The 21,632-nt window shown below is 41.5% G+C and overlaps 1 protein-coding gene across 1 annotated transcript; it reads left to right on the plus strand.

Annotated features, from left to right (window-relative positions):
* The first annotated feature begins 8,076 nt into the window (after positions 1–8,076).
* LOC135557251 (uncharacterized) lies at positions 8,077–10,923 on the plus strand. Its single transcript, XM_064990459.1, has 7 exons — positions 8,077–8,233; positions 8,529–8,635; positions 8,780–8,890; positions 9,015–9,068; positions 9,179–9,340; positions 9,576–9,698; positions 10,145–10,923. Exons 1-7 carry the CDS (start codon positions 8,227–8,229, stop codon positions 10,181–10,183), a joined length of 603 nt encoding a protein of 200 aa, XP_064846531.1. The 5' UTR covers positions 8,077–8,226; the 3' UTR covers positions 10,184–10,923.
* The last annotated feature ends 10,709 nt before the right edge of the window (positions 10,924–21,632 follow it).

A 21,632-nucleotide genomic window follows, 5' to 3' on the forward strand; every position in this document is an offset into this window, starting at 1 on the left:
CTTTGAATTAGACCTTTTCCACGTACGAAACCCATTTTTCCTAGTATTCTTGACCTCTCTCCTGTTGAGTTCTTAAAGCAAAGGCCATACGCTCCATGTGGTGTATTTCTTCTACAATGTCTATCCATTGTGTCACTGCGGGAGGGTCTTTTTGAAGCCATTTCCTAGTGATAGCCTTTTTACTGGCTGCCAGTAGGACCTTCAAGAGGTACTTTTCTCTATTGTGTAAATTATCAGGTATTTCACCCATGTACACAGAAATTAATGTTTGTTCTATGTCAAATCCCATAATTTCTCCAATGTTAGATCTTATTTCTCCCCAGTAAGTTTCAATTGCAGGGCAAGTCCAAAAGATGAGTGGTCCGCCCTCAATAGGCCGTATTCTCTCCAACAAGGGTGTAGTGAGCCAGTCTGTTTTGATTTCAGTTTAGGTGTTATGAAGAAACGTATCTAGAAGAAAAAGAAAAGCACACCTATTAAGACGAGGTGCTGGCGAGCGGAGTAGAAACTTGAAAATAAAAGAGAGTCGCACACTCTTGGAGCTCAGATGCAAAAATTTAATACCAACGTTTCGACAGCCAAGCTGTCTTCATCAGGGTGTAATCACAAACACTGCGGGATGACTTGTTTATATAGTGTCAAAGGACACAGGTGTCTGTAATCATGGCCAGGAGTGGCCTAATATCATTGGTTAATCTTGAAACTCCCCATCCCGGATCCGGGATCGTGACTAAAGCCTCAGGCTCATTAGCATAACGCAACGTTAACGATTTCTGAAAATCGCAAATAAAATGAAAATAATGCGCCTACTCTCAAGCTTAGCCTTTTCTTAACAACACTGTCATCTCAGATTTTCAAAATATGTGTCAGGATTTGGCCAGGGTTGTTCCGGGTTTTGGTCACTAGATGCCCCCATTGTGCTTTTTGACCTTATGTTTTTTCCCTTGTTCCCCATTATTATTTGCACCTGTGCATCGTTTCCCCTGATTGTATTTAAACCCTTAGTTTCCCTCAGTTCTGTGCTCTGTGTTTGTATGTTAGCACCCAGCCCTAGTGTTCTGTGTATTCTTGTCGATTCCGGTGGATGCTCTTGTGGAATTCTGTTTTTGTTTTTGAGTATCTCTTGAGGCTTTTTTGTGCTATTCCTACCACCTTTTGGTTGCGCCATTTTTGTATTGAAGGACTTCTCCATTTACTTTATTAAATACACCGTCTTAAGTACTGCTGTGTCTGCCTCATCTTCTGGGTTCTGCTGACTATTCGTGGCTCAGTTGGTTAAGTGACTGTTTCTCACTCCGGAGACCCAGGTTCGTAACCGGGTCCTGACAATATGCTTTTGAACCATAGCAATTGACTAATTTGTGTAAGAGTATGCTAAGCTAGCTTAGCATTTTGAGTAGCATTTAGCACGCAACATTTTCACAAAAACCAGATAACCAAATAAATAAAATCATTTACCTTTGAAGAGCTTCGGATGTTTTCAATGAGGAGACTCTGTTACATAGCAAATGCGCAGTTTTTCCTGAAAGCGTCTGTGTGTAGGAGAAATCGCTCCGTTTTGTACATCACATTTGGCTACCGAAACGAACCGAAAATTCAGTCACCTACAACGTCAAACTTTTTCCGAATTAACTCCATAATATCGACCGAAACATGGCAAACGTTGTTTGGAATCAATCCTCAAGGTGTTTTTTCACATATCTCTTCATTGATATATCGTTCGTGGAAGCCTGCATTCTTCTCTGAATTCTGTGGAAAAATACTTGCAGCTGACTTTTGCGCACCAATTTCGGCGCAGGACACCGGGCGGACACCTGGTAAATGTGGTCTCTTATGGTCAATCTTCCAATGATATGCCTACAAATACGTCACAATGCTGCAGACACCTTGGGGAAACGACAGAAAGGGCAGACTTACTCCTCTCGCATTCACAGCCATATAAGGAGACAATGGAAAACAGAGCCTCAAAAATCCTGCTCATTTCCTGGATGCCGTCTCATCTTGGTTTTGCCTGTAGCTCACGTTCTAGGGCACGCACAGAAAATATCTTTGCAGTTCAAGTTTTGACATCTAATGGTGCTACGGTGCTCTGTGTCATAAACAGCGCAATGCTTAACGCACAACAAAGAGCTGCTTGCAAAACGCAAGAAAGTGCTGTTTGAATGAATGTTTATGCGCCTGTTTCTGCCTACCACCGCTCAGTCAGATACTTAGATACTTGTATGCAAGTATGCAACGTAGGACACGCTAGATAATATCTAGTAATATCATCAACCATGTGTAGTTAACTAGTGATTATGATTGATTGTTTTTTATAAGATAAGTTTAATGCTAGCTAGCAACTTACCTTGGCTTACTGTATTCGCGTAACAGGCAGTCTCCTTGTGGAGTGCAATGAGAGAGAGGCAGGTCATTATTGCGTTGGACTAGTTAACTGTAAGGTTGCAAGATTAGATCCCCCGAGCTGACAAGGTGAAAATCTGTAAATCTGAACGAGGCAGTTAACCCACTGTTCCTAGGCCATCATTGAAAATAATGTGTTCTTAACTGACTTGCCTAGTTAAATAAAGGAATATATAAAAAAAAGAAATCGGCAAATCGGCGCCCAAAAATACCAATTTCCGATTGTTATGAAAACCTGAAATCGTCCCTAATTAATCGGCCAATCCGATTAATCGGTCAACCTCTATTCTCTAATATGTTCAACCATGTTTCATCAGTTATTTCAATGTTAAGTTCCTCCTCCCATTTCTTTTTAATATAGTTTGTAGAATGTTTCTTTGAGGATTGAATACCCAAGTAGAGATTTGAAATAGTTTTTTTGTTACTCCCCAAGTTGTATGTGTTAGTGAATACTTCAATTTTGGAGGTGCTCGAGGGTCAGTCACTTTTATCTCCCTTAAGATATAGTGTCGAACTTGTAGGTATCTGTAAAAATCTTGTTTCTCCAAGCCATGTTTTTTACTTAGGTCCTGGAAGTTATCTAGGTTCCCATTCCTTATAATTGTACTGAATGATGTGATGCCTTTCTGCGTCCATTGTTTAAACCTGCTGTCCTGAGTTGCAGGGATGAAGCTGGGGCTGTATGCGGGCCAACTCAGCAGTTTGATCTCTCTGTCTAAATTATTTTGCTTAACTACCCTAAACCATGTCATCAGAGAGATATTAATCCACTGATTTTGTCTATTGTATATTTATTTTACCATGTCCTTATTTCCCAAAACTGACTGTATGGGAATCTCTGTCAAAGTAGTCTCGATGTCTTTCCATTTGGATTCATATTCTGAATTGCACCAATACACTCTGAGGTCTCAATTGGGCTGACATATAATCATCTTTTAGGTTTGGTTTTTTGGTAACTGTAATGTTGTATATCTTATTCTTGGTCTCTTACTGTTCCAGATAATCCTTGATATCCGTTTACCCCATTCCCTAAACTGTTTAGGCGGGATTTCTATGGGCAGTGATTGGAACAAATACAGTAACCTCGGCAGGATGTTCATTTTGATTGTTTCAATTCTACTACTAAGATCTAAGGGAAGTGTATTCCACTTGTCTAGATCATCATATATTTTCTTGTTAATGTGATCGTAATTCATGCAATAAAGTTTGGGTGTATCTTTTGGTAAATTTACTCCCAGATATTTAATGAATGAAGAGGTCCAGGTGAAGTTATACCTACTCTTCAGCTCTTCCTGTGGGGTATGATTATATACTAGGGCTTGGGTCTTGTGTACGTTAAGCACATACCCTGAATATGTTCCAAATGTTTGTAAAACATCCATCAATCTAGGTACACTTGAGCCTGGGTCTTTAAGGAATAACAGAACGTCATCAGCATACATGCATAGCTTATGTTCACTGCCTCTTATTGTTATTCCCTCTAAGGTTGGGTCCTGTCTTATTGCCTGTACTAATGGTTCGAGGTACAAGGAGAAGAGCGTGGGTGAAAGATTACAGCCTTGTCTTGCCCATCGCTCTAATTTTATCGTTCGTGTCAAATGTCCATTTATCTTTATTCTAGCGGTCGGACATGAATACAGTGTTTTTATGCACTGTATCACTTCTTTGTTGAAACCAAATCTTTCCATAATTTGGAATAGGTAATCCCATCCCACTGAATCAAATGCTTTTTCTGCATCTAGGCTGATTAATATTGCAATTATCTTATTCTGAGTAATGTGGTCCATGACATGTAGTGTTCTCCTTATATTGTCCTGTGTCTGCCTATTTTGTATGAAACCAGTTTGATCTCCGTCAATCAATTCTGGGATTATGTTCTCCATTCTTTTGGCTATTATTGATGCATATAGTTTATAATCTGTGTTAAGAATTTGCATGTGATCTTTTTTGTTTTTGGGTCTTTTATTTTGAAAATGGTATTCTGTGCTTGTTGTTTCCTGAGTCTCCATGCTAGTAATTTGGTTGCCTTTGAGTCTGCTTCATAATATCATTGTTTCAGGAACCTAAGCTTTTTCTCTACTTCTTCTCTATAAATCTGGTCAATTTCCTGTTTTACCTCTCGTAATATAAGAGGGTCTTTGTATTGACTATGAGATCGTTCTAAGTTTCTTAGGGTTTCCTGTAATTTCAGCAGTTTTTGTGCTTTAATCTTTTTCTTGAGAGATGATGTGGCTATGATCTTCCCTCTAATAACTGCCTTAGCTGCATCCCACAATATAGCAGGAGATACTTCCCCATTATCATTATTCTCCAGATAGATGTTCAATTCTGTCTTTATTGATTTCTTGAATGCTGGATCATTCAGTCTGCTTGTATTAAGTCTCCATATAGTATTTTTTGGTTTGCTATCAAGGTGTAGAGTTACAGTGCCTTGCGAAAGTATTCGGCCCCCTTGAGCTTTGCGACCTTTTGCTACATTTCAGGCTTCAAACATAAAGATATAAAACTGTATTTTTTTGTGAAGAATCAACAACAAGTGGGACACAATCATGAAGTGGAACGACATTTATTGGATATTTCAAACTTTTTTAACAAATCAAAAACTGAAAAATTGGGCGTGCAAAATTATTCAGCCCCTTTACTTTCAGTGCAGCAAACTCTCTCCAGAAGTTCAGTGAGGATCTCTGAATGATCCAATGTTGACCTAAATGACTAATGATGATAAATACAATCCACCTGTGTGTAATCAAGTCTCCGTATAAATGCACCTGCACTGTGATAGTCTCAGAGGTCCGTTAAAAGCGCAGAGAGCATCATGAAGAACAAGGAACACACCAGGCAGGTCCGAGATACTGTTGTGAAGAAGTTTAAAGCCGGATTTGGATACAAAAAGATTTCCCAAGCTTTAAACATCCCAAGGAGCACTGTGCAAGCGATAATATTGAAATGGAAGGAGTATCAGACCACTGCAAATCTACCAAGACCTGGCCGTCCCTCTAAACTTTCAGCTCATACAAGGAGAAGACTGATCAGAGATGCAGCCAAGAGGCCCATGATCACTCTGGATGAACTGCAGAGTTCTACAGCTGAGGTGGGAGACTGTCCATAGGACAACAATCAGTCGTATATTGCACAAATCTGGCCTTTATGGAAGAGTGGCAAGAAGAAAGCCATTTCTTAAAGATATCCATAAAAAGTGTTGTTTAAAGTTTGCCACAAGCCACCTGGGAGACAGACCAAACATGTGGAAGAAGGTGCTCTGGTCAGATGAAACCAAAATTGAACTTTATGGCAACAATGCAAAACGTTATGTTTGGCGTAAAAGCAACACAGCTCATCACCCTGAACACACCATACCCACTGTCAAACATGGTGGTGGCAGCATCATGGTTTGGGCCTGCTTTTCTTCAGCAAGGACAGGGAAGATGGTTAAAATTGATGGGAAGATGGATGGAGCCAAATACAGGACCATTCTGGAAGAACCTGATGGAGTCTGCAAAAGACCTCAGACTGGGACGGAGATTTGTCTTCCAACAAGACAATGATCCAAAACATCAAGCAAAATCTACAATGGAATGGTTCAAAAAAAAACATATCCAGGTGTTAGAATGGCCAAGTCAAAGTCCAGACCTGAATCCAATCGAGAATCTGTGGAAAGAACTGAAAACTGCTGTTCACAAATGCTCTCCATCCAACCTCACTGAGCTCGAGCTGTTTTGCAAGGAGGAATGGGGAAAAAATTCAGTCTCTCGATGTGCTAAACTGATAGAGACATACCCCAAGCGACTTACAGCTGTAATTGCAGCAAAAGGTGGCGCTACAAAGTATTAACTTAAGGGGGCTGAATAATTTTGCACGCCCAATTTTTCAGTTTTTGATTTGTTTAAAAAAGTTTGAAATATCCAATAAATGTCATTCCACTTCATGATTGTGTCCCACTTGTTGTTGATTCTTCACAAAAAAATACAGTTTTATATCTTTATGTTTGAAGCCTGAAATGTGGCAAAAGGTCGCAAAGTTCAAGAGGGCCGAATACTTTCGCAAGGCACTGTAAGTGTATGTTGTGTAGTAACATGTTAGTAGGCCATATGCCTCACCCTAATAATTTGGTATATTTCCCTCTCTTAATTGTGCCTACTGTTCTGACTTGGTAGTACACATGTAGCCTATAACCTGTTTTGGAGAAATGTAATCATTGAATATTGTAAGAGCTTTCATTGTCAGCTTATATGCCCCCTTTATTTATCCTACAGTTCTGACTTGGTGTACAGGGAGAACACTGTAAGAACGGCCCATGTTCTGAATTATGTTGCTGTACATTTCAAATGTGCTAAACAAATAGTTATATTGACTACGTCCAACCTAGCTCGCTCATGAATGTCTTAATCCCCTCATGCCATAGTTTGTACATCGCCATTGTCATTAGAAACCACGTTCGTTTAAGCAAGTCAGCCATATTAGCACTTTTTTTTTGAAAGGCACTAAATGAGGCTGAATGAACTGTTTTGCTGCGAGACCAGGCTCCGCTGATAGCCAGGTGTAGAAGTGATAAGATGTTGAGACAGCTTTATGTAGGCCCTAACAGTTTGTGGGCACCGTTTGTCACCGTTATAGTGCACTTCATGTCTTGTTTATTGTTGTGTTGTGTAGTGGCTTTGCTGGCATGTATCCCACTTTTTGTTATTTTTTGGCCTACCAAGATTTACATGCTAAAATTGCCACAGCTCTCAGTTAACAGTAAAACAAACAGTAAACCTGTTTCTGACAGAGGCATAATAATGAAGACTAGTTTATCTGATCAATTTCGTATCAATGTGGCAATATTAGGGGGATGTCTATAGCCTTATAAGAGTACAAAATGTATCCGATTACAATAATTATAACCATTGGGGTATTTGTAGGTTAAGTTGAGGTTTAGAGTTTAGTGAATGATTTGCCACAAATTCAATGCTTTTAGTTTTCTAATCATTAAGGACTAACTTATTTCTTGCCACCCATTCTGAAACTGACTGCAGCTATTTGTTAAGTGTTGCAGTGATTTCACTTGCTGTGGTAGCTGATGGCATGATTTGTGTTAATGTTTAATTTATTTGCATTTATAAAGCACTCATTAAGGAGCGTGCCCCTCCACAACAACCCAGTGGCATACTGAAAAGGTCTTCACTGCTGACCTATGTGGGTGGAAGTCACACATTTTGAAATAAAAGAAGCAAGCTTTAAATCAAACTACAAACTGTAGTCCAGTCTTTTGAATGAACATATGCATATCTTTCCATCAAATAAAGAACAGTTAGATCATATGACCATGATTCAACTTATGAAAAGCATTACAGTCGAATGCGAACATGACATGAGAACATTATGCAAATACTCTGCGATATCGCAGTGCAATTTACCAATTGTAGCTCACTATAGCTAACAGTCTGAAATGGCATCCTACCCCTGGTGGCACACGGGCCGAATTTGTCCCACAGGGGATCTATATGGCCCCTAAATGGCAACCTTTTCCCCATAAAGTGCACTACTTAGGGTGTCATTTTGAACACGAACATAGTCTTCAACAATTTTCCAGTCAAAACCATCAGCTAGGATATTCTGTCCTGCACTGAGGAACTCTAACAGTTAAGGGGGAGGAGTGTGTGGGCCTAGAGAGGGGTCAAATTCCTCTGACAACAAGGGGGCGGGATTGGATAAAAAATAACGGGGCACACAAAGAGTTTAGGGGCGTTGGTGGTTTTGTTATGAATTTCGTCAAGGAAGTAAAAAATATACTATTTTAAAGAGTATCGAAGGTTCCAGAGATCTTAATAACATCCAACAGTTATGGCAGGTAAAACAAATATCATTGCATTGCATGGTTAGTAAAAACAAGACAATCTGGACTCTGATCTGCATGTTTGCTTTAAAAACAAACGCAATCTTTTTTGGGCCTTCCTCTGACACATCTTAGGGTGTCATTTTGGACACAACAATTTGCCAGTAATATTATTGTCCTGCATTGAGGAAATCTAACAGTTAGGAACTTTTGCATGTCAACAGCAATCTGTGCAATACGCTCTTCCCAAAGACAGTACAGTAGGTTCAACAGTCTATTGCAAGACTGTTTACTCAAATGTTCTTTTCAGATGAAGAGGCCGTGCCCGGTGCAGAGGGTCCCCTTGTCACAGTGACTTTTCAGAGAACTCCTCACAAAAAACAGAAGTACCTGGAGTCTCAACCCAAAGCATTGGGGGTAAATCATCCTGAGCAAATAAATGAAGTGTTGTCTGTGTAGTTTGGCAATCCATTTAAATATCACTATAATGTATTATGATCTATGAAATGTTATTTAATCTGTAGCTCATTTTACTTTACCTCTCTCTGTTCCTCTCTTCAGGTGGCTCAGATTGCTCTCAGTGTATTCTATATAAGTTCTGTCATTGTCATGTTCACCAACAGCATGAGCATGTTGGTTGAAGATTTAGCACATGTCATTGGATCAGTGTTTGTGAGTGGCCACCATACATGTGCCCCCTGCACTCACTTGATTGATATTAAAAGACAAGCAAATGAAAGAATTGAGTGTTGAGACTATGAGTTTGATGTGACATTTACTGTTGTACTCTCTTCAGGTGATCATAGCTGGTAGTTTGGCCATAGCTGCACAGAATCTCCATCTTCCCACTGTAAGTTATGTAATTTGTTGGCGTAGATGGTCTTTGACAAAACAAGTGAGATATACTGTATCAGTGGCATTTATTCTGCTCTCAGTTGCTCTCCTCTCCTCCTGTCTCAGCTGAAAGCCTGTCTGGGGATGCAGGTAGTGGCCTGTGTAGCATCAGTGATCAACTTGATCGTCTCTGTGTCAGACATGGCTGGACACAGACTTGGTTATAGCTGCTGGAATTATGTTGAAATCAACAGCACTGAACACAATGATTCTTGCTATTCAATCACTGTGAGTATGTACAGACAATATGTCAGTATGTGTTGGAAATATTTCAATGTATATGGAGAAAGAGGATGTTCAAACTGGGATGATCATATTAGATGTTAAAGTGGGCTGAGACTGAGAATGTCCTAACAAATGTTACAAACAAATATTTCTTATCAAATGTGTAAAGAGGCAAATATGTCATACAATAGGAAAAAACATGACACAAAGTGCACAACGCTCCAATTCTTTTCAACAGGATTCTACTACACATTACTTTGCCGAGTTGGTCCTGATACATACTGCTCTCATCGCCATCTCTGTCACGCTGGCTGCCTACTGCTGCAAGGTGGTCAACTGCTGCTCCCCGGGACAACGAATGGTGAGTCAGTCTAGAAATGGAACCTCTAGAATCAGAAACGGACTGGCCATAGGTCAATTCTGGCAAATGCCAGACGGATCCATTGGCCAGTGAGCCAGTCTAAATTGGGGTTTTATCACAGAATTATCATGATTTTTCTTACGATGGGAAAAAAAGGGAAAGAAAATGATCCAGTGAGTTGTAAATGCCCAGGCTAATTTCTAGTCCCATGCAGTCCATGCCTTCCTAGAACAGACATCACCTTGAAATGAGAAGTTCGGTTGGAAGCCAACCAATACTATGCTTGTGGTGTGTCTAGAATGAGCTGAGTGGCATTTTCTCATCATTTCAAAAATTGTATTTGACCAGACACCGAACAGGTCATCTGAATTATCATCAGTGATTGAATGTTGTTTTAACATTAAGGTTATAATCTCTTAATTCAGTGTGTGAGTTCTCTCTTCTAGCCGGTGATCACACTCCAAGTCCCTCCTGCTCAGCAATGAGGAAAGATTCTGTGTGAGGACCAATCAAGACAAGAGATCCAACCCTACTAACCAACCAGCAAAAACATGTGTTATTCTTCCATCAACAAAAAATATTGTAGGCCTATATGTCTACACATACAATGAGTGCACAAAACATTAAGAACACTGTGCTTCCCACAGTTGTGTAAAGTTGGCTGGATGTCCTTTAGATGGTGGACCATTCTTGATACACACGGGAAACAATTTAGTGTGAAAAACCCAGCAGCGCAGCAGTTCTTGAGACAAACCGGTACCCATTCACTCTCTGAAAGGTACACATACACAATACATGTCTCAATTGTCTCAAGGCTTAAAAATCCTTCTTGAACCTGTCTCATTCCCTTCATTTACACGGACTTAAGTGGATTTAACATGTGATATCAATAAGGGGATCATTGCTTTCACCTGGATTAACCTGGTCAACCTATGTCATGGAATGAACAGGTGTTCATAATGTTTTGTGCACTCAGCGTAAGTCGCGCTGATGGATTTCTTTATGCAATGAAAAACGGTTTGACATGATGTAGCCTAATGTGAGTTACTTGTTATTAGGGGTCCTGCAGGAATCCTATTGTTCTGTTTGTGTTCTTCTTATATTTCCTGGGTCTTCCTCCTTTTGGTCAATATTTCCACAAGTGATTGTTAAAAAGTTGATCAATGGAGGGTTTATAAATGGCTTACAATTCACCAATAAAGTATACCCATTGGTTTACAACCGACTCGGCGGCTGTGTGGGTTAGAACATGGTGTTTTCAACACCAGGGGTTGGAGTTGACTCCCACATTCCTAAAGTGACTCAGAGTAGAAGTAATGGTCTAGGATCAGTTTAGCCTTTTAGATCATAATGAATATCAGATTACACTGACAGGGGGGACCTGATCCTAGATCAGCTCTCCCTCTCAGAGACGATTTATGAATACGGGCCCAGAGGTTCAATTTATATTACAATGCCGCCCCTTTTTGGCTAACAGAGAACTACAATTCCGCTAGATATGAAGTGCACATTTCTCCTAATCCATTTGTAGTTGATAGATTTAGAGTAATGGTAAATGGATAACTATAGTGTTATAAACAAGGGTTAGAGGTAAGAGGTACAGGGGCAAGGGTACAGCTACAAAGTCTTATACAAAGCCTAAAGAGCTGAATGAAATCCAAGAGATGAATAAACAGACACATTATTACAGTGATTATATGGATGAGGGCTCGATTCAATCAGATTCACGTTAGCCGACACCTGTATATCTGGTGTTTTGACGATGTCGGTGGGGGAAGCGTTTTAGACCTGTCAAATCCACAAGCAGCTCCAGGTGTGGTGACACAGATGGTTTCTCAGAACTGATGCCTTCTACAGTTGTGGCGAGAGTACAGCATTTTAGCTAAGCCTAACCTTTTTCCAAACCTTAACCTAATTCTCCTAACCTGCTAATTTAATTATCCTAACATGCTACTTTAATGCTCCTGCTACGATACAGCCAGTCATATTTGTGCTTAATCAGAATAACATAGACCCAGTGCAATGATCTAAGAGCTGGGGTGTGCAAAACCCTGCATGCTTTCTGTCACACATCCTAAACAATTTCCTGCCTTGAAAATGTTTTGAAATGCATAACCTGGTCAAACAAAACATAAAAACAACAAGGTAATAGGATTAGTGGACAATAGTTGACATGTTTTGTTTAGGAGATTAGCTTTAATTTGTTCCATCCAAAGAGCAAAATAGATAGATAGGTAAGACTTGACTTCCTGGTTTTCTGAGGCTTGTCTGATACTTTGCTTATCCAGTGTGTCAACAGCTGTAGAGGAAGTTACAGGACCTTCATTTACTGTCTCCCCTTAGAGAAATAATTTGTTGGTGGATGATCATGGAGTTGAGGAAAATAAACCTTGAGCACCAGTTGACTGTAGTTTATCAGTCCTCTGTTCTTTATGAGTAGGTTCTACAGGGCAACAACAACCTGACTCTGACTCCTATCAACCTGCCTCATTAGATGGATACAGGCTGCATCTCAAATAGAACATTACTTGGTGTGCCATCTTTATCCAAAATGTTACCCTTTTCCCTATATACTGCACTACTTAGGGTGTCATTTTGAACACAGACATAGTCTACGACAATTTTCAAGTCAAAACCATCAGTTAGAATATTCTGTCCTGCACTGAGGAACTCTAACAGTTAAGGGGGAGGAGTGTGTTGGCCCAGAGAGGGGTCAAATTCCTCTGACAACAAGGGGTCGGGATTGGATAAAAAATAATGGGGCACACAAAGAGTTTAGGGGCATTGGTGGTTTTGTTATGAATTTCGTCAAGGAAGTCAAAAGTAGACTATTTTAAAGAGTATCGAAGGTTCCAGAGATCTTAATAACATCCAACAGTTATGGCAGGTAAAACTAATATCATTGCATTGCATGGTTAGTAAAAACAAGACAATCTGGACTCTGATCTGCATGTTTGTATTAAAAATCAAATCAATCTCATACCAGAACATTTGCATGTGAACAGAAATCGTCTCAATATGCTTTTCCCAAAAACCATTGCAGTAGGTTCAGCAGTGAAGGGGTCAAGGGGTCTGAATACTTTCCGAATGCACTGTAAATGCTAAAGTGATGCTTATATTAGATATTAAAGACGGCTGATATTGAGAATTTCCTATGAAATGGTACATGCAAATATTACTTATTGGATGTGTAGAGGCAACTACACAATATATATAAAAGTACAGTATGTGGACACCCCTTCAAATTAGTGGATTCAGCTATTTCGGCCACACCTGTTGCTGACAGCTGAATAAAATCGAGCACACCGCCATGTAATCTCCATAGACAAACATTGGCAGTAGAATGGCTTTACTGAAGAGCTCAGTGACTTTCAATGTTGCACCGTCATAAGATGCCACTTTCGAAGTCAGTACGTCTAATTTCTGCCTTGTTTAAACTGTCCGTCAACTGTAAGTGCTGTTAATTTGAAGTGGAAATATCTTGGAGCAAAAACGTCTCAGCTGCAAAGTGGTAGGCCACACAAGCTCACAGGATGGGACCTCCGAGTGCTGAAGCACATAGTGGGTAAAAATGGTCTGTCCTCAGTTGCAACATTCACTGCAGAGATCCAAACTGCCCCTGGAAGCAACTCAGCACAAGATCTGTTCATCAGGAACTTCATGTAATCCGCACACAAGCCAAAGATCGCTATGTACAATGCCAAGCGTCGGCTGGAGTGGTGTAAAGCGCACCGCCGTTGGATTCTGGAGCATTGGTTCCAATCACGCTTCACCATCTGGCAGTCCAACAAACAAATTTGGGTTTGGTGGATGCCAGGAGAACGCTACCAGCCCCAATGCATAGTGTTAACTATAATGTTTAGTGGAGGAGGAATAATAGTCTGGGTCTGTTTTTCATTTTTTTGGACTAGGCCCCTTAGTACCAGTGAATCGACATTTAACACTACAGCATACGATTACATTCTAGATGATTCTTTTCTTCCAACTTTGTGTCAAAAGTTTGGGGAAAGCCCTTTTCTGTTTCAGCATGACAATGCCCTCATGCACAAAGCAAGGTCCATACAGAAATGGTTTGTTCAAATCGGTGTGGAAAAACTTGACTGTCCTGCACAAAGCCCTGACCTCAACCCCATCGAACTCCTTTGGGATGAATTGGAACGCCGACTGCAAGTCATGCCTAATCGCCTAACATCAGTGCCCGACCTCACTAATCCTCTTGTGGCTGAATGGATGCAAGTCCTTGCAGCAATGTTCCAAAATCTAGTTGAAAGCCTTCCCAGAAGAGAGGAGGCTGTTATAGCAGCAAAGGGGGGACCAACTCCATATTAATACCTATGATTTGGAATGAGGTATCCACATACTTTTGGTCATGTAGTGTATGTCATACAATGGGAAAGAAAACACGAAAGAAAGTACACAATGCTCCAAATCTTGTCAACAGAATTCTGTTATACATTACTTTGCTGAGTTGGTCCTGATACAAACTGCTCTCATCGCTATCTCTGTCACGCTGGCTGCCTACTGCTGTAAGCTGATCAACTGCTGCTCCCCGGGACAACGAATGGTGAGTCAGTGTAGAAATGGATCCTCTAGAATCAGAAACAGACTGGCCATAGTCAGATCTGGCAAAAGCCAGACGGGTCCATTGGCAAATAGGCCCGTCTAAATTTTTTCCCTCCAATTTCATGCAGTCCATCCCTGCTTACAACAGACATCACCTTGAAATGCAAAGTTTGGTTGGAGACCTACCAATACTATGCCTGTGGTGTGTCTAGAATGGGCTGAGTGGCCTTTTCTCATCATTCAAATATTGTATTTGATCAGATAATCTGAATTATCATCAGTAATGGAATGTTGTTATAACATGACTGTTATAATGTCTTAATTGAGTGTGTGAGTTTTCTCTTCTAACCGGTGATCAAGGTCCAAGTCCCTCCTGCTCAGCAATGAGGAGAGATTCTGTGTGAGGATCTATTAAGACATGCAATCCAACCCCCTAACCAACCAGCAAAAGCATTATACTTTTCTTATACTTCCATCAACTGACATATTGTAGGCCTATATGCCTACACCTATGTCAGACCGATGGATTTGTTATTTTTATTAAAAACTGCTTGGAATGGTGTAGCCTAATGTGAGTTATATTTTAATATGGGTCCTGGTGGAACTGTGATGGAAAACATATTGTTTGTGCTTTTCTATTTATCAATTTCTGTGTTCTATGTTTGTGCTTTTCTATAAACCAATTTCTGTGTTCATGCAAGTGACAGATTAAACTAATCATGAAAGTTATTGTATTGTTTCTATTCAGTGAGCAACTAGCTGTTACAGTCCATGTTTCTCAAACTTCAAATTTCAAAGTTGCTTCAAATGTCAAATATACAAGTATTTACTGTTAAATTTAGCCATTAACCCTCAAATTTTTAAGGTTAGGTATCAGGTTTCAGGTTAGACCCAAGTGCACACTGTGTTGAAGTAACAAAGTTTATTGCAACAACAGGGGCAGGCAAACGACAGGTAAAGGCCGGCAGGGGTTGATAATCCAGAGTAGCGGAAAAGGTACAGGACGGCAGGCAGGCTCAGGGTCGCTGGTTAAGTTGAACAAACAAGACGGACTCGCGCTGACAGAGAAAACACAGGTATAATTACCCTGGGGATAAGTGGCAGTCAGACATGGTTTTAACTCTAGACACAGGAAAGGTAGGACAAATATGGAGGGTATGGGGCAACAGAGGACGAACAACAGAGGGGCTAATGATCTTGAAGTGGGGGGGAAAGGTCTCGGCTTCTGGGGTAGTAGCCGTGGCACTATAGCTGTGTGCCTCCCTCGTTGCGGGCCCCGGTCTAGGCACCCTCGTTGCGGGCCCCGGTCTGGGCACCCTCGTTGCGGGCCCCGGACTGGAGAACGTTGCTAGAGACAGTCGCTGGAGACTCCGAAATGGGGACCCTCACTGATGGGAGGAGACGTATAGACAGCCTGGTGCGTGGGGCTGCCACAGGGCCCACCAGGCTGGGGAGACATACAGGAGGCCTGGTCCTTAGAGGAGGCACAGGATGAACCGGGCTGTGGGGTAGCACTGGAGATCTGGTGCGTAGCCTTGGCACCACTCCTCCAGGCTGAATGCCCACTTTAGCCCGGCACCTCCCGTGCGCAGGCACAGGTCGAACCGGGCTGTGGGGAGCACTGGAGATCTGGTGCTTACCACGTGCACCTCTCCTTTTGGCTTCATGCCCACTTTAGTCCGGCACGTGCGGGAAGCTGGAACAGGCCGCATTGGGTTCTCCTGGCGAACTGGGGATACCGTGCATAGAGCTGGCGCAGGATAACCCTGGCTCAATGCCAACTCTAGCACAACCTGGTGCCTGACTAGTCACTCTCTCCCCACGGTAAGCACGGGGAGTTGGCTCAGGACTATAACCTGACTCCGCCAATCTCCCCGTGTGTCCCCCCAAGACATTTTTTTGGGGCTGCCTCTCGTGCCTGCTTCGCTGACTTGCCTCCTCATATCGCCGCCGCTCTGCTTTAGCTGCCTCCAGTTCCTCCCTTGGACGGCGATACTCCCCAGCCTGCCTCCAGGGTCCCTTACCGTCCAGGATCTCCTCCCATGTCCAGGAGTCCTCTTTACCACGCTGCTTGGTCCTTTGGTGGTTGGAAGTTCTGTCACGGCCGTCGAAAGAACTGGACCAAAGCGCAGCTTGGTGAGCGCACATTTGTCCTTTATTTAAAATGACGCCAACAAAACAATAAACCATACAAAACGACCGTGAAGCTTAAGGGCTATAGTGCCACAAACAAAGACAACTTCCCACACAGAAAGGAGGGAAAGGGCTACCTAAGTATGGTTCCCAATCAGAGACAACGATAGACAGCTGTCCCTGATTGAGAACCATACCTGGCCAAAACAAAGAAATACAAAAACATAGAAAATAGAACATAGAATGTCCACCCAAATCACACCCTGACCAAACCCAAAATAAAGACATAAAAAGCTCTAAGGTCAGGGCGTGACATCTAGGGCCTTGAAGATGGACGGCAAGTTGTCACTTGCTATGCTATGCCACTGCTATGTCAATACCATGCCCTTCCAATGCACTCAAAATCATTTCAGAAATGTCACTGCCTGTCTTTCTAGCAAAGTCTTTAAGTTCAAGAAAACGTTCCATTATTTCCATTCACCTGTTCCCTGAACTTTATCTTTGTGTACATATCTCAACAATAATACATTTTGCTCAGTAAGGGAAATGTCTGGAGTTGCATCACATATAACCAAGTAATAGATCGCATCTTCTCTTTCATAAAGTATTGTTTTCAAAACCCTTTGACCACATATTCCTATCAACTCGTTTTGGCTCTCAGGGCTGAGGTAATGAGTCAGTTGTGTTCACTATTAAGTTTTGTTAAATAGTACCCGCAAAACACCAGTCTCGACGTCAACGGTGAAGAGGCGACTCCGGGATTCTGGCCTTCTAGGCAGAGTTCCTCTGTCCATTGTCTGTGTTCTTTTACCCTTCTTAATCTATTATTTTTATTGGTCAGTCTGAGATATGGCTTTTTCTTTGCAACTCTGTCTAGGAGGCCAGCATCCCGGAGTCTCCTCTTCACTGTTGACGTTGAGACTGGTGTTTGGCGGGGACTATTTAATGAAGCTGCCAGTTGAGGACGTGTGAGGCATCTGTTTCTCAAACGAGACACTAATGTACTTGTCCTCTTGCTCAGTTGTGCACTGAGGCCTCCCACTCCTCTTTCTATTCTGGTTAGAGCCCATTTGCGCTGTTCTGTGAAGGGAGTAGTACACAGAGTTGTACGAGATCTTCAGTTTCTTGGCAAATTCTCGCATGGAATAGCCTTCATTTCTCAGAACAAGAATAGACTGTCTAGTTTCAGAAGAAAGTTCTTTGTTTCTTGCCATTTTGACCCTGTAATCGAACCCACAAATGCTGATGCTCCAGATGCTCAACTAGAAGGCCAGTTTTATTGCTTCTTTAATCAGTACAGCAGTTTTCAGTTGTGCTAACATAATTGCAAAAGGGTTTTCTAATGATCAATTTGCCTTTTAAAATTATAAACTTGGATTAGCTAACACAACGTGCCATTGGAACACAGGAGTGATGGTTGCTGATAATGGGCCTCTGTACGCCTGTACAGATATTCCCTTAAAAATAGATATTCCCTGTTTCCAGCTACAATAGTCATTTACAACATTAACAATAAGTAAGTACCCAAATTATCATTGAGTGGCTAAAGTAGTTTTAAATGCATTCTGCTAGGTCCTAGGAGATGTGTAGCACAGATTAGGGCGCCAGTCAAATTGTCATACCCAATAATATGCTGTAGTGGTATAATGCAACCACTTGAGGGAACTGTTGTGTAAATTAGAGCACGCTATCTGTTGACGAGACTGGACTGAGGCCCCATCTCTTATCGCTTTCCTATGACACATTTTCTTTAGATTCCCCTGACACTAACCTTTCATCTGTCACTTTCTATTATCTGTCAGCTTCAAACCTTCTACAGAACTCAATCACAGAAATGACTGATGCACAAATGATCAGATATAGGGATGTTTGTTTCACCCACATCATAACTCTGTCTGCAGGGTTCACTGTGATCATTTACCAAGACATTTAGCCAGTTAATTGCCATTCATCTAAATTGGGAAATCATTTGACATGAGACGATGATTCATTGACGGTGTTTTGACAACTCATTCTAAATAAAACAGCTCAGGTAGAAATTGTAATACTGTTTCCTCCAACAACAATAAAATACTACAATTCTTATGAATACTAACAGTATGCAGTGGTGGTGTGGGAGAAATAAATAGTTTAGCCATTGGGAGCATGTATCTATTCATCATGCTCACATGCTGTGTTTCTGATGTAATAAAAACACAACCATGGAAACAGCAGCATTCTGATTGCCATCTACTCCTCATGCATTCTTTGATCTGAGAAATGAAATATCAGCGGAACATTTTTTGAGGGGGGGACTGTCTGTTGTTGTATTATTATTATATTATTATTATTGTTTCCTCCTGTGTGCCATGATTAGTTCATTCTGTTTTTCATTATGTTCTGAGGGCGAAATCTTCAAAAGCCAGACAAAGGAAGTATGTAATGAAAGGCAGACTGGTTGATTTTAAAGTTAGTTTCTTCCTAAATCTGACAAGGACACAATCCTACCACAGGGAGTAGCAGAGTGTCACACAATTGTCTTTATCCAACCAGCACAGCATAGTTATTGCTCTATCTAATGTTCTGTGATATGAACTAGGGGTTGTGGCCTGGTCTGAGTCAATTTCAATTCAATTGTACACTGTGCTTTTGTAACCAATCATTTAACCCCGTGTGACCATGGGCATGAATATCTGTGACCATTTAATAAAAAGTTGCTTGTTTATTGTGAATTCCTGGATGTGGTATGTACAGATGTTATTGTGTTGTTCATACACAGTCTTTGTATTTTCTAAATGATGCACTGTGACTGTTGACACAGCTCTATGATTTGTGTAAACATTTAGAAAGCAGACAAAATACATCTTATAGAGTAATATACAACATTTCTTCTTCTCTTATAGCTGAAAGTATACCCATTCCGGAAGCAATGATGCGAGCCAAGTCTCGACCGAGTACAAACCATTCCTACTAATTTCCTCCCTCAGTGATGAGGTGATTTCTGGGTCTATATGGGTCTCCAACTTCTTGAATCTTGCCCAGACGTATAATAATGTTTTTCACAGATATGTTATAGAGAGTCTGGCTGCATTGTGTGTCTGATGATTAAGGGGTGGAAAAACAATCCCCAAATTGTTTGGAGTCTATACAGTCCTGCTGATATCATCTTGGTGCTAATTGTATCTCTCATGCCAATTATAAATCTCTGAACAAACAAACAGGGAGTCAGATGACAGAAGAGCTAGGATCTAGCTGTCACACTTATGCTTGTTCTTTAGTGTAAAAATATAGTAAGGACTAGTGTCTGGGTGCAAATGTCTTGACACACCAGTCACCACCAAGTTCCTATGCTCTGGGTCATTGGTTGTAATGAAAGGTCAAACTGATGTTGATCTGACGATGTAGTGCAGGCCTGTGAGCTCTGCAATGGACACCCAGTGACAGACTGGCATGGCTATGAACAGCCAAGCCGGGGACTCCTTCATATATGTACTGTAGCCTCTGGCTTGTTCTAACCACAGTATGTATCCAGCTACATACAGATCCCTGGACCTGAGCAATGGACCAGTAAAGGGGAATCAAGACAGCGATGGGACTCCAAGTTCCTATGGTCCTCCAGATCACCCTGTGAAAGTGGAGAGAGAGAGAGAAAGAGGGGGATTTTAGAGGGAGATAATGTTCATTTCTCCACAATACCCACAGAGAGCCCAAGCCAAACCCGACATGGCGGAAATGTTCATCAGCATGTGGTTTATTGGACATTAAAGTAAGGTCCTGCTACATATGGACTCAATTCAGCTCCCTGAGCTACACTAAAACAGCTGCAAAGCACTAAATAACTTAACTCCACACAGCCATTTCAACCTGATGGCTATGAATAATATAGCCCAGCCCAGCCATTGCAGGCTTATGGCAGTGAATAACGTAGTTCAGCACAGTCGTTTCATCATCATGCATTTTTCTGCTCTTAAGATATCAAAAACATGTGGTGAGCTGGACGTTAGGCCAGGTGCAGTGAGTGTGCACGTAATGTGGTAGAAGAAATGTTGACTAGGAGTTGTTTTGAATGCTAAGATATTGAAATACAAGATGTATGATTGTGGATGTGACTGCAAAATAAATCTGGACCGCTCTTGCTTTGTGCTTGGTGTTAGATCAGTTAGACAAAGATAGGGCAGGAAGGGTAGAGTAGGTCCATCCAGAACCTGATAGGATCAGTCACAGAGACATTCTCTATTTCCTTATGAGTGTTTGGACAGGAATGTACTGTAGGCTATCTCTGACTGGTACCTATTACTACCGGTCTGTAAATTGGCTCCATGGTTCCTTAGCCATCATCAGTAGCTGTATATGTCAAGTGGCCATCTTTCTTTTATTTTCTTTCTGAGTGCACTGTGAGGTCAGAGTATGCATCATCATATTAAACTTCATGGACTGCTGAAATTCATTGGTTCTTTAAATCCCTGCGCTGTGAACTTGTGGTGTGTTGATAAAAATACAACCATTAAATACAGTGTAGAGGGTCCTCACTCAAAAAAAGAGAGTTGAGCTCTGCTGAAATTCATGGAAATCTGGAAGATTAAATCTAAGGTGTGTGTGTTAATCAAAATGATAACAGCTTCCCTAGACAGACTAACTAAGCCACTCTAATGAGAGCGGGGGGGGGGGGTGGAAGATACAGGTGGGTACATCATTCTCCCAGTCAAATTATGGAGAGGTTAATTGGCAACAGGCTTTGCTGTAATAATGGGAAGAATGGGAGACTGGTTTTCTGTCTCTTATTGACTCATATGTTGATAAGATCGGTGTCCAATTAGTCAGTTCTCTCCAAGGCCGGTGAGCGAGGAACTTAAAAGAAGAACCTCTTTAAAGGAAACAGAGCAAGGATGTGTGTGTGTGTGTGTGTGTGTGTGTGTGTGTGTGTGGCCGCAAGTGTGGGTGTCAATCGGGATTTAATTGACAGGAAGATTAAAGCTCACATCTGAGAGAAGAAGGAGCTTTTTTCGGGCGCCAGCAAAGTCGAAAACAGAAGGAGAGTCTGGTCTCCTCTCCAGTGCCTGCCTGCCTGGCCGAGGTTTGGGGTGCGGAGGGCACGGCCGCTCAAGGTTAGCGCTGGGGACCCCGCTGAGCGCGTGCTGTCTGAGATGGGTCCTACTTGTTGGACATTCATTATCAAACTCTGTTTGCTCCTTTCATCTGCAGCACTCAACGTAAACTACAGAGGCACCTTGCAGCTTGACATCTCTCCATTCATGCTGT

This window comes from Oncorhynchus masou, chromosome 2, assembly GCF_036934945.1.
Source record: "Oncorhynchus masou masou isolate Uvic2021 chromosome 2, UVic_Omas_1.1, whole genome shotgun sequence".
NCBI lineage: Eukaryota > Metazoa > Chordata > Actinopteri > Salmoniformes > Salmonidae > Oncorhynchus > Oncorhynchus masou.

Excerpts from the sequence above, each read along its gene's own strand:
- LOC135557251 (XM_064990459.1), top strand. Across the intron at positions 8,891-9,014 it reads ATGTCATTGGATCAGTGTTT|GTGATCATAGCTGGTAGTTT; the intron begins GTGAGTGGCCAC and ends TACTCTCTTCAG. Across the intron at positions 9,069-9,178 it reads AGAATCTCCATCTTCCCACT|CTGAAAGCCTGTCTGGGGAT; the intron begins GTAAGTTATGTA and ends CTCCTGTCTCAG.